Source organism: Labeo rohita, chromosome 15 (genome assembly GCF_022985175.1).
Source record: "Labeo rohita strain BAU-BD-2019 chromosome 15, IGBB_LRoh.1.0, whole genome shotgun sequence".
NCBI lineage: Eukaryota > Metazoa > Chordata > Actinopteri > Cypriniformes > Cyprinidae > Labeo > Labeo rohita.
In genome coordinates this window covers 28,253,266-28,265,673 of record NC_066883.1, presented here as the reverse complement: position 1 = coordinate 28,265,673, position 12,408 = coordinate 28,253,266, and the positions used below count along the sequence as shown (strand labels likewise).

The window sequence follows — 12,408 nt, the reverse complement described above, 5'->3', positions numbered from 1 at the left end:
TTACAATTTATATACTTTTTAACCTCAAATGCTTGTCTTGTCTAGCTCTGGGATTCGCATGCTAAAAAACTCATTTTCTCCTCCAACTTCAAAATCATCCTCCATCGCTGCAGAAGTACCAACCCAGTGTTTACAAAGTGAGCGTGCAAAGAAGGTCAAACACCCTTCACAACAAAGATAAAACGGCGATGTTGGACGATTTTGAAGTTGAAGGAGAAAATGAGATGGGAGTTTATCGATATACCCTAACTGTATTGAACCGGAGTGCACAGAATATGCATGCGCATCGCAGAGCTAGATGAGCATTTGTGGTTGAAAAGTGTATAAAATTATTTTTTAAAAGAAAATTACCAATTGTTTTGCTAGATAAGACACCTACTCCTCGGCTGGGATCGTTTAGAGCCTTCTGAAGCTGGATTTTCAACCTTCAATCCGTTGACCACCACTGAAATCCACTATATGGAGAAAAATCCTGGAATGTTTTTCTCAAAAAAAGTAATGTTTTTACGATTGAAGAAAGAAAGACATGAACATCTTGGATGACAAGGGGGTGAGTAAATTTTCAGGAAATTTTTATTTTGGAAGTGGAGTAATCCTTTAAAGGAACTCTCCACTTTTTTTGAAAATAGGCTCATTTTCCAACTCCCCTAGAGTTAAACAATTGAGTTTTACCGTTTACGAATCCATTCAGCTGATCTCCCGGTCTGGCAGTAGCAATTTTAACATAGTTTAGCATAGATCATTGAATCTGATTAGACGTGAGCATCTCGCTCAAAAATGACCAAAGAGTTTTGATATTTTTCCTATTTAAAACTTGACTCTTCTGTAGTTACATTGTGTACAAAGATGGACGAAAAATGAAAAGTTGCGATTTTCTAGGTCGATACGGCTAGGAACTATTCTCTCATTTCGTCGTAATAATCAAGGAACTTTGCTGCCGTACCATGGGTGCTGCCGTACCATGGGTGCAGCAGGCGTCAACTTTGCTGGCTGCAACCCTGCATATACACAAACTTAGTGCCCGTCACTTTCAGGCGCTGCGTAATATCATTGCGCCTGCTGCACCCATGGTACGGCAGCAAAGTTCCTTGATTATTACGCCTGAATGAGAGTATAGTTCCTAGCCATATCAGCCTAGAAAATCGCAACTTTTCATTTTCTGTCAGTCTTAGTACATGATGTAACTACAGAAGAGTCAAGTTTTAAATAGAAAAAATATCATAATTACATATGTTCATTTTAGAGCGAGATGCTATCGGTCTAATCAGATTCAATGATCTATGCTAAGCTATGCTAAAAGCGATCCAGAGATCGGCTGAATGGATTCGAAAATAGTAAAACTCAACTCTTTAACCTTAGGGGAGTTGGACAATGAGCCTATTTTCAAAAAAAGTGGAGTGATCCTTTAATAAATGTCTTCACAGTCACTCAAAAAACTTAAGTTTCCTTCATTTCTTTGCAATTTGTTTCCTGAGCACCAAATCAGCATATCAGAATGATTTCTGAAGGCTCACATGACACTGAAGACTGGAGTAATGGAGTAATAAATTGGAAAACACTGTTTTTTCTAGTTCTGATGAGGCTGTACCAAATGTGGAAATGATTAATGGGTATTTGTAGAACTGAAAATGACTTTGGGCATGACCAAAACATATTTAAACAATTAGTTGTTTGCATAATATATATAATATTATTTAACATACATTATACAACAACATAAATATTGCTCATGGCATTAATACCAGTGATTTTGTAGTGCACCAGTCCACCGTCCCCGGAGTCTTGATCTGTGGCTCTAATGGTGAACAGCGCCACCGGCTCCTGGTTCTCAGGCACCTCCAGACTGTAGTACACTCTTCCAAAAACCGGTCTATTGTCATTCTCATCCAGCACTGTGACGTGCACTGTGGTCTTTGCGAAATTGGGCGGGGAACCACCATCTCTGGCATAAACTGTTTATGAGAAAGAGGTTATAAACTGGCTAAACAAATACGTGCCCAACCATGACATGACATTGGCAAAAACACAAAACTGCAATCTATGCTATTAAAAGCATATCCTAGATTCTCTGGTGCAGTTAAGCAGCTGCTTTCTATGTAAAGTACCTGTCACAGCATAAACCCCTTGGGCTTCTCTGTCCAAAGCCTTGGTGGTGGTTATAACCCCTGTCACCGGATGTATACTGAAATCATCTCCTACAATACTTCCGTATGTCACAATTCCATTGGTCCCTATGGAAAAAAGCATAATGACATGATAAGAGATGAATCAGTTTCTTTGAATGCAAGTCCAAAGCATTACGTCTGTGAAAAACCCATCATTTCTAAGAGGCTGTGTTCACTTTGCACAATGGACTTTTCTCACGGAATGGGTAAACACGGCGGCGCACCCTGTTTTTATTTGCTTGTAGTTAATACCGCTGTCTAAGCAGTTGGTCTCAATCTCCCTCCCCCTGGTCTCTGGATGGCAGATCGCGTGCAAAAGGCGAGCAATCTGGCAGAGTGTCACCTGTTTACCTCGCTAATTGTTCATGGAGAGAAAGTTTATGATCCTTCTGTTTTATTTGCCCCTGAGTAAGTCCAAGAGAATGCAGCGCTCTCCCCTTCCACCACCCCCCGGCCTGGCACCAATTAAAACCACACTTTTATTTGTGATGGGTTTGGCTGTGGTATCCAGTGTTTTTAGAGAAATGTTAGCCGTAAACAAACATTCGTGTCACTTTTAAAGAGGACGGTGTGACCGCTGCCAGCCTCACGAGGTGGAAATGGACTTTTCTCACTCAATGCGTGCGTGAACAGACAGTACTGGTTAGTATCGGATAAGAGGCACTGGGTGGCATGGATACAGAGAAATGTAAACAAACTTATTAGGGCTGCCAATTTAGCGTTAATTTAGTGTGATAAATTGAATAAAGAACATAATGTGATCAAAATTAACCTAATTAATCATCCTCCTGACTCATGCGTACATAATACAGGATTTTCCTACCATCAAGAATAATCAAGATTAAAGTACAAACTTCAAGTTTTTGTGAGTCCGCAGGCGACGTGCCTTGCCAAACCACATTCACAGAGAGCACGTTGCACAGAATGAGTAAGAGATGTTCGTACAAAACGTGTTCTTAGATAGCAAGATGTTTTGTCGAAGGACTTTTACATTTGATACACTTATAAATGCGCCACCCATGACATATTTATACAGATCAGTATTGTTATTTATTTTTAATTAAAAATAAAACTATTTAATAGAAAAGCTACATTTACAAAAAAACCCTGAACATAAAAAATATTTCCTTAAATATTACTAAAAATACTAAAACTAAAATAAAATTAACGCTAAATAGAAATAATAAAATAAATACACACATGCATAATTCTAAACAAACTAAAATTAAACTGAAAGTCTAAAAATAAAAGCTGATTCAAAATATCAAAAAATACTATAATAGATAATACTGAAAATATATTTACATTTGACATGCTTATAATTGCGGCACTCATGACATTTGTCTATATTATACATAACAGTATTTTTATTATTTATTTTATTTTTTTAATTAAAACTATTTTTTTTTTACATAAAATTAAAAAAGATAAAATGTAGCAAAATTTTAGCAAAAATGTAGTTATTTTTAACTAAAAATAAAACAATTAAATTTTTTACGAATACGGATACTAAAACTGGAATTACTGAAAATACTAAAAGAAAAATTAAATAAAAAATAAAGCTAAATACAAATAATTACCAAAAAAAAAAAAAAAAAAAAAAATGACAAACACACATAATTCTAAACTTAAACTAAAATTAAACTGAAATCTAAAAGTCCAAAAAAAAAAAAATAATAAAAAAATAATTCAAAATAAATCAAAAATACTAATTGGGACAGAGAGATGGGGGCGGGATCAGGAAAGATCCTCGAGTCGAGATTCGACCACGGGACGCCCAGAGCGCAACGGCGCTGTATGTCGGCGCGCTGCCCACAAGGCTATCGGCACCGACAGAAATATTGTAAGTTTAAGTTGAATTACTAAAAATACTAAAACTAAAATGAAATAAAAATAAAGCTAAATAGAAAAACATGACAAACACATAATTCTTAACTTGAACAAAAATTAAACTGAAATCTAAAAGTCTACAAATAAAAGCTAATTCAAAATATAAATAAATACTTTAATAGTAGATTACTATTAAAAATATTTTAAAAATGAAAATGCAAAATTTTTTAAAAAGTGAATGACCATCCTTCTAGTCAACTCTACTGAATCTGCAAAATTAATTATCATGGATGGTACGCTTTAATTTTGGTGGCAAATTATATGCAACTTAAATGTGATTAATTTTATTAATTAACTGGAATTTCATGTTATCACAATTTTGTATTAATTATTTTCTAAATTAAATTATATTAATTAAAATATTAAATTAATTAAATTATATTAATTTAAAAGATAATTGTACATGACAAAAACTATAAATGCTTGATAAATATTATAAGTACTCCAACAGTATCCCTTATACAACATAACTGGCATGTTTATGTCATATATAGGAGTGTATTTTACCTTGGTCCAAATCAGAAGCTGAAACCACAAGCACCGAAGTTCCTGCAGGCTGATTCTCTGCAATAAAAGCTTCATATTCGCTTTCTTCAAAGTACGGCGCCTCATCGTTCACGTCAATCACCTGGATTGACAGCAACTGGGAGCTGCTGTGCTGCTGTAAACCGTGGTCTTCCGCCACTATGGTCAGGTTGTAGAGGTCTTGCTCTTCACGGTTAATTGGTCTAAGAATAGACAATGACCCTAGAGGGGAAATAAGCAAAAATGTTAGGCTACCATATGATGAATGCAATAAGCAGCGTGTCTGGTATTTCTTGCGAGTGATCGCCTGCTGAACTGCATTTAAACAATTACACAATAATGAAGCCATGATGTAAATTGTTTAAAACAAAACCACTCGCACTTAAGCAAAGCCTCATTCACACGCTCACACGACCAATGATTTCCATCTTGTAGCACGCTTTGATCTTGCGTAAGCAACATCACAGCACGAAGAGTTGACGCCTTTATGCCGTGTTTGAAATGAGTGCAAGTCATGCGACGTATTCAAATAATAAATTTTTTTCCATGCAAAGCTCTCCCTACCTGAACACTCACTGAGCCACTGTAACAGCTCAACTATCTGGCCGCAGTTTATGAGTTTTTTCCACAGCAAACAGAAAGAGCGCATAAACAAACGCTCTAGACACGCAACGGCCCGGCCTGCCGTGCCCCGCTCAAATTTGGGGGTGCCAGCGCCCCTGTCGTTAGCCTACCACAAGCGAGCGGCGCTCCTATTGATCCAATCTCAATTTCATGCTTTTAAAGAACCAGACGCAATGATTCAAAGCAGGCTGTGAAGGCATGATGGGAACTGAGACACTAGAGGGTGTTTTCGTTCTGTTTCGACTTATTTTTCCCTCTCTTCTATCTCCATAACGCTGAGCTAACATGCCTCTGAGGTCTTAATCTGGTTAGAATTACCAGCGCGAATATTTTCAGACAATTTGACTCCTCAACAGTCATGCACCGATAACGTCAGAGGAAGAAAGATGATGTTTTGCTTTTCTATTCTCATATTGATAGTTGAGGGGATTCACAATGAGCTTCCCAAGCTAGTTAGAGTTTGTCATTTATAAAGCAGACAAGTATTATTTTAAAGAGACAAAACATCTAAAAATGAACATCCTATGATCATTTACTCAGCCCTGTCATTCAAAATCTAAAAGTTTGTTTTGATCTAATAAATTCTGGTCTTTAATATTGAGTGTGGGGTGCATAATCATGTCAAGGTCCGAATATGCATGCCAAAACAGAGAAAACAATCTGATCTATCTGTTAGTGGTAGAACATGTTGTAAATGGCTACCAGCTGAGTGCTGTGTACACTCTTACACTCCTGTTTTATGTCATGATGTACTAATGCACTAATAACACACACACTCACACAAACAGAGAAACTGTTCCAAACTCACAGCACAGGGGCGGAATTTCTTGGGATGGATGAGATGTTGAGCTAGCAGTTTTTAGGATTAAGAGAACTAAAGGGCATTTATAGGATTGCGACTTGGGCGGAGAGGACAAATGCAAGTTGAGCAGAAATGCAAACTTAAAATGATGATGCATTTTGCATGCACTGCAATCTTCATAAGTCATAAGGGTCTGGAATGACATGAGGGTGAAAAAATGATGATAGAAATTTTATTTTTGAGTAAACTAATCCCTTAATGTCCTGTTTGCACATCAGTATACACATCATTAGAGGTTTGCTGCTGAAGGTCCTAACGTTACTGGTGGTTTGAGTAATTGGCCATAGTATTTGAAAAAAAAAAAAAAACACTCAAAATGCAAGGCACATGAAATAAGGTTTCAAAAGGTAAACAAGATGCAAAAATATGGCTGCATTACAGTTATGCTTACCCTTCTGCTCAATTTTACATTACCTCCTTACATAATCTGTATGATGTGTAGCATAATTTTAAAAATAAGTGTGAAAAATCTGAATAAAACAATGTGTTTAAAATTGAAATGTAATAAATGCAAAAATACCCCACTGTTCAAAATTTGGGGTCAGAAAGAAATTAAATTTGCTGAACAAAATTAATTTCTTTATAAAAAAATATATATATATATATATATATATATATATATATATATATATTTTTTTTTTTTGGTGAAAGAAATCAATTTTATTCAGCAAATTAACCTGAAGATTTATATTGTTACAAAAGATTTAAACTTCAAATAAATGCTGTTCTTTTTAACCTTTCTAAATATTTTGAAATAAAGAATTATTCAAAATTGTAATAATATTTCAGAACACTACTGTTTTTTTATGGAATCCTGTTTCTTTCACTGAATAATTTTTTTTTAAAACTTAATTGCAACTTTTTAAGTCACATTTCTGACATTTTTCTCGCAAATGCAAGTTCACATCTGAGTATTGAGTACTGAGTTCACACAATTCAGAGGAAAAAGCCACAATTGCAAGTTTGTCTCGCAATTCTGACTTCATAACACACAATTGCGAGTTTATATGATGCAATTTTGAGAAAGAAAATGACAATTGCGAGTTTGTTGGGCTTCCATCGTTTTTACTCTATATTTGATCAAATAAATGCAGCCTTTATGAGCGTAAGAGATTTCTATCAAAAATATTTCAAAAATCTTACTGGCCACAAATATTTTCAGTGGTGGTCTACATTTTGTCAGATAGCTTAGTAAGGGCCTTTGTTTTAAAAAAAAAAACTTTTTGTATAAATTTATGTATAGAACGTTTAAATGGAGATTAGTTTACCTGTATCTGGGTTAAGGCTGAACTTTCCTCCAGTGTTGCCACTTTGGATACGATATGTCACTCGTCCGTTCTCTCCCTGATCTGCATCGACAGCCATGACATAGACCACGACAAAGCCCACAGGCTGGTCCTCCATCACACTCACCACAGATGGTGAGATGAAAACAGGATCATTATCATTTATGTCAGTGACAAATATCCGTGCTGTGACCGTTCCACGGCGTTGCTGACTGACATCGGGGGGCCGAATCCGTCGCCTGAACCACCAAGAGTAGTGAAGAGATCCTCTCATGATCCAGCAGCATTCCCAGAGAAAGAACTCCTGCGGTTGGATCCAGAAACAGCAGATCTGGGACATCTGGCCACTGTTGCAGAATGGAATAGTGTACTTCACTATTGGGTCCACTTCCGTCTTTATCAATGGCCTGGAAGGTGTAGATAGATGATCCTGGATCTGTGTTTTCAGGGACGACTATGATAATGGGGTCTTCGGGAAACTCTGGAGCATGATCGTTGCTGTCCTGGACATCGATTATCAATGTAACAAAGTGACTTTTAGGGAGAGGCATGGAAAAGTCATCAACCTCGATCTGGAGAGTGTATCGAGGAGCTTTTTCAAAGTCAAGCTCACGGGCCAGGTAAACGTCACCCGTCTGACGATCTACCACAAAGGTGCCGTCGCAGTCGTTGCCTCCCACCACAGTATACGTGACCTGGCCTACTTCAGGAAGAGTATGAGAATCAGGTGAACGAACAGACCCCACGATTGAGCCGGGTTTAGCTCCCTCCACTGAATTCAAAGTTATTGGTTGGGAATTAGTGGTGGGCGATCCTTTACTTGAGCTTACAACCTGTAAAGAAAAATATTTATACATTAGATTAAGAAAGTGACATGATAAATGCAAAGCATTGCTAAATGTCTGACATGTTCATTTGACAACAAAATCCACATCGTTTTATACATATTTTGGACGATGGGGGTGCCATTACTTTTGATTATGTAAAATGGTTGCACTCGCTGAGGTACTGCCACTACCTGTTGCTATTTTTACCACAACACAACTTGTCCTCTCCACTTTAGCCCTCATGAGGCTTTTAGTAGGCCACAGCTACTGAATGAGCTTACAAATGGCAGAGACAAGAAACGCTAGATGCCATCCTGGCAGGATGTAAACATGCTGACGTTTGTCGTGACGCCGCAGCCACCGAAGGAGTTTCTCAGCATGGATTTCACTCGATATCCATGGAAGTTCAGACTCCTTGTTGGGAAAAATCTATGGTACAGCATTTGGTTTAGCATCATTATTCCAGTCACATGATCTTTCAGAAATCATTCTAATATTCTAATCATTCTAATATTCTACTGCTCAAAAAACATTTACTATTATTATTAATGTTGAAAACAACTGAGCAGGTTTTTAAGATTTTGTTGATGAATATAAAGTTCAGAAGAGCAGCTGCAAGACTCCATGCTTTTGAATGGTATAATTTTACAAAAGCTTTTTATTTTAGATACATCTTTGGATCTTTATATTCATCAAAAAATCCTGAAAAAAATACTCAACTGTTTTAAATACTGATAATATCATTAATAAAAATGTTTCTTTAACTGCAATCAGCATATTAGAATGATTTCTGAAGGATCATGTGAAACTGAAGACTGGAGTAATGATGCTGAAAATTTAGCTTTGATCACAGGAATAAATGACATTTTAAAATATATTCTAATTATAGAAAACAGTTATTTTAAATAGTAAAAATATTTCAAAATTTGACTGTTTTTGCTGTACTTTGGGTCATATAAATGCAGGCTTGTTGAGCAGAAGAGACTTTAAAAACATTAAAAATCATACTGTTCAAAAACTTTTGACTGGTAGTATATTTCAGTAAGAGACATAATTTACGTTATATAAAGCCAAACAAATCTTAATACCCCGGGTTCTTTTTGAACTGCGTCCTACTAGTTGACTACTAATGAAATCTAACAAAACAGAAACATACTGCAGCCCGTATTTTCTTCTCTTTTTACAGAGCATGAAAAACAAAACTTTTTTAGGGCTTTTACAAGCTCAAACAACAAACCTGCTAGCATTAATCAGAGTTAATTTGATGGGTCTGTGACTGCCAGGAAAAATAATACTGGATTTAAGTAAACAATCATAATAGGAAACGGTTAGAACATTCAAATTTGCAAATATTCTTTATAAAAATACAGAATCCTCGTGGATGACTCAGAAACACTTCAAAGCAAAACAACCTTGCTTCCTAATATGGAAGCCTGCAGTTTCTCTTTGCAGATGAGACATTGTTTTGATAGTTATGAGAGACTGTGTGCACGCACGGAAAGAGAGACAGACACATAGAAATGGAAACAAACATTTAGATAAGGAAAGACACATATACAAACACAGCACAAGCAAGACACTAAACCTCAAAACCTATGAGAAAGTTTGAAAATAAAACTATGCACTTCAACACAGGTGTGCATGAATAAGCTATTATTTTTTTGCTATGACTAAGTCATCATCCTGCACCAGTGTGATTAGTGCATTGGCAGTAACGAGATTCTCAAGGCCAAGTCTTCTAATGAAACATAATAGGACAGAGTGGTAATTAATCCCACATTAAGCGGTAAATGACATGTCAAAGCACGTTCCAACACGAGATCTACTTTTTTCACACAGCTGCTTATTGATTTCTAAAAGAATCGAAGCCTTGCCAGAGCTCTTTTATTCTAAATAGATATTCAATTATGAACTTTATTGTTTGTCTTGGCACATGCACAACAATATTGAACGGTTGCACAGCATAAATGTGTTTTCCAGGCATTTGCACGCTGGAATTTACTACTGTTGCTGTCCGTTGTGTCTGTTTCCACTCCGTTGACTCGTTTGAGAAATATTAATTTGATCACTGGGGTATTTCACAAGGAGTTTTCTGTTCTTCAAAGGGCTACTGAACTGTATTACGAGACTTCCACGCATAAAGCACAGCTGGCACTTGTATCGCTGCAGCTGGGAGTCAGTCACTCTTACTTTGAGTGTTTTACACCGTAATATCACGCTTAAAATGTTGCAGACAACAACGGAACAAAAAAGCGGGGAAGAAAGTCTAGGTTAAGACATTCATCTTTGAGCACCTAAAATTAGCCAGCTGAGAGTATTTTTCCCGGCACTGCTTGGGGAAGGTTACACGACTTGGACTAGGAGAGATGAGCTGGCTCTGGAAATTTGCAATGCAAGAATGTAAGCCTTGATTAGGCCAACTAGATCATTCTGTATTTCCTTTGCATGATGTTTAACCTGAGAGCGGATGTAAACGGATCCATTCCTGTAGAGGATAATTTACAAGTTCATATTTTCATATAACAGTATTAAATAAATCATTTTGCATATTATGAAAAGGTGATGAGTAGATTCATGTGGCGGAAGGCATTATTTTGAACTCGCAATGAAGCCAATCTCTGATATGACCGAAGACATTCTATTTTTGAAGGTTTATAGCCATAACTAATCAAGGCACAATATACATTGTTAAGAAAATTTGTCAGGAAACCTGCCAACGAATGAGGGTCCAGAGGCGTTTTATTGCTCAGACGTGCCTCAGATGTTTAATCCATCTGTCATCCGTTGCATTCAATCTGCATGGTTTAGATTGCTTAACAGACTCTAGGTGTACAGTATTTCATCCAAGCCACCGTTTCATCTGACCTGAATTTTCAATGTTATGGTGGAGCTCTGAGGAGGTGAACCTCGGTCCGAAGCCAGAAGGATGAAATTGTATTCGGGCCGCTCTGAATGGCTCAAAGGGGAAGAGGAGCGCAGCTCTCCGGTGTTTGGATTCAGCGTGAAACGTTCGGCTCTGGGACCTACAGCAAAGACAGGAAAAAACGGGTTAAGTTTGTTTGCATCAGCATGATGAATGATTGGACTGTCCATTTTTCTACTGTACAGGGTGTGCATATGACTTCAGTGTTGATCCCATCTGGATTTGATTTACAGATGAATTACAGAATGAAATAGTTACGTGACAAATTCAGTAAATGTGTTACAAAACATATTTAATCATCGCGCACGTCAACACTTTCTCGTCTACGCTTCACGTCATGCCGTCTGAACTGTGATGAATAGCAGAATATTATGGCGTGAGTCAGGTATGATTCATTTATTTTTGGTACCAGCATACGTTTTTAGCATCAGTATACCTTGCAGTCTTAACAACAAACTACAACAGAAGTTTCCTGGTCATTGTAGACAGTCTTTATGCTTTGCATATGGTTTCAACACAGTATAGGACATAAAAAAAACAGGTTTTGATTCAGTGCATCTTTCTTACCAGACATGGAGTAGAAAATAGTTCCATTTTCTCCTTCATCAGGGTCTTTTGCATGAACGGTTCCCAGAAGAAATCCAGATGGCTGACCTTCTAACGCCTGTGCAGAGATTTCCGTTAACATTTTTATCAAAACAGCTCTTTTCTGTATATGAAATCTGTTTCATTTTCAGTTTTGGGAGTATTACAAGTAACTTGTTACGTAATCTGATTACTTTTTTCAAGTAACTAGTAAAGTAACTCATTACTTTTAAATTTACAAGAAAATATGTTACTTTTTCAAAAAAAAAAAAAGTTTCCCATTTATTGACTGACAAGTCTCCTGTCCCCATGTTGAGAGAAATTGTAAATACATAAGTGCTGTGTAAACATGATGTTACTGTAGTTCTAAACTACACATGCATTAATTCATCTCACTCAGAAAAAACTAACATTTGTGCTTTATTGTTTTTTTTTATTACTTAAGAGTTTCGAACCTTCTTCTCCTGCGTTTTATTGTACAGACATGAATTTATTTTTCCTTCAGCCAGGGCTTTTACATTTGCTAAAAATATAACTATTTATAATAAAGCCCTGCCCAGATTTAAAAGGTAACGCGAATGTAACTCAAAAGTAACGTAATGCTTACTTTCCATATAAAGTAACTAAGTAACGTAATTAGTTACTTTTAGAGAGTAACGCAATATTGTAATGCATTACTTTTAAAAGCAACTTTCCCCAATTTTTGTAGAAATCTTTGTAG

General features: G+C 36.5%; 1 protein-coding gene across 1 annotated transcript in view; it reads right to left on the bottom strand.

Moving 5' to 3' along the window:
- Window positions 1-12,408, bottom strand: part of dchs1a (dachsous cadherin-related 1a) — a 130,819-nt gene that overhangs the window by 10,398 nt on the left and 108,013 nt on the right. Inside the window, 7 exon segments of the mRNA XM_051129549.1 lie at window positions 1,743-1,952; window positions 2,106-2,231; window positions 4,563-4,802; window positions 7,335-7,575; window positions 7,577-8,185; window positions 11,045-11,202; window positions 11,670-11,766. Coding sequence (XP_050985506.1) covers window positions 1,743-1,952; window positions 2,106-2,231; window positions 4,563-4,802; window positions 7,335-7,575; window positions 7,577-8,185; window positions 11,045-11,202; window positions 11,670-11,766 — 1,681 coding nt within the window.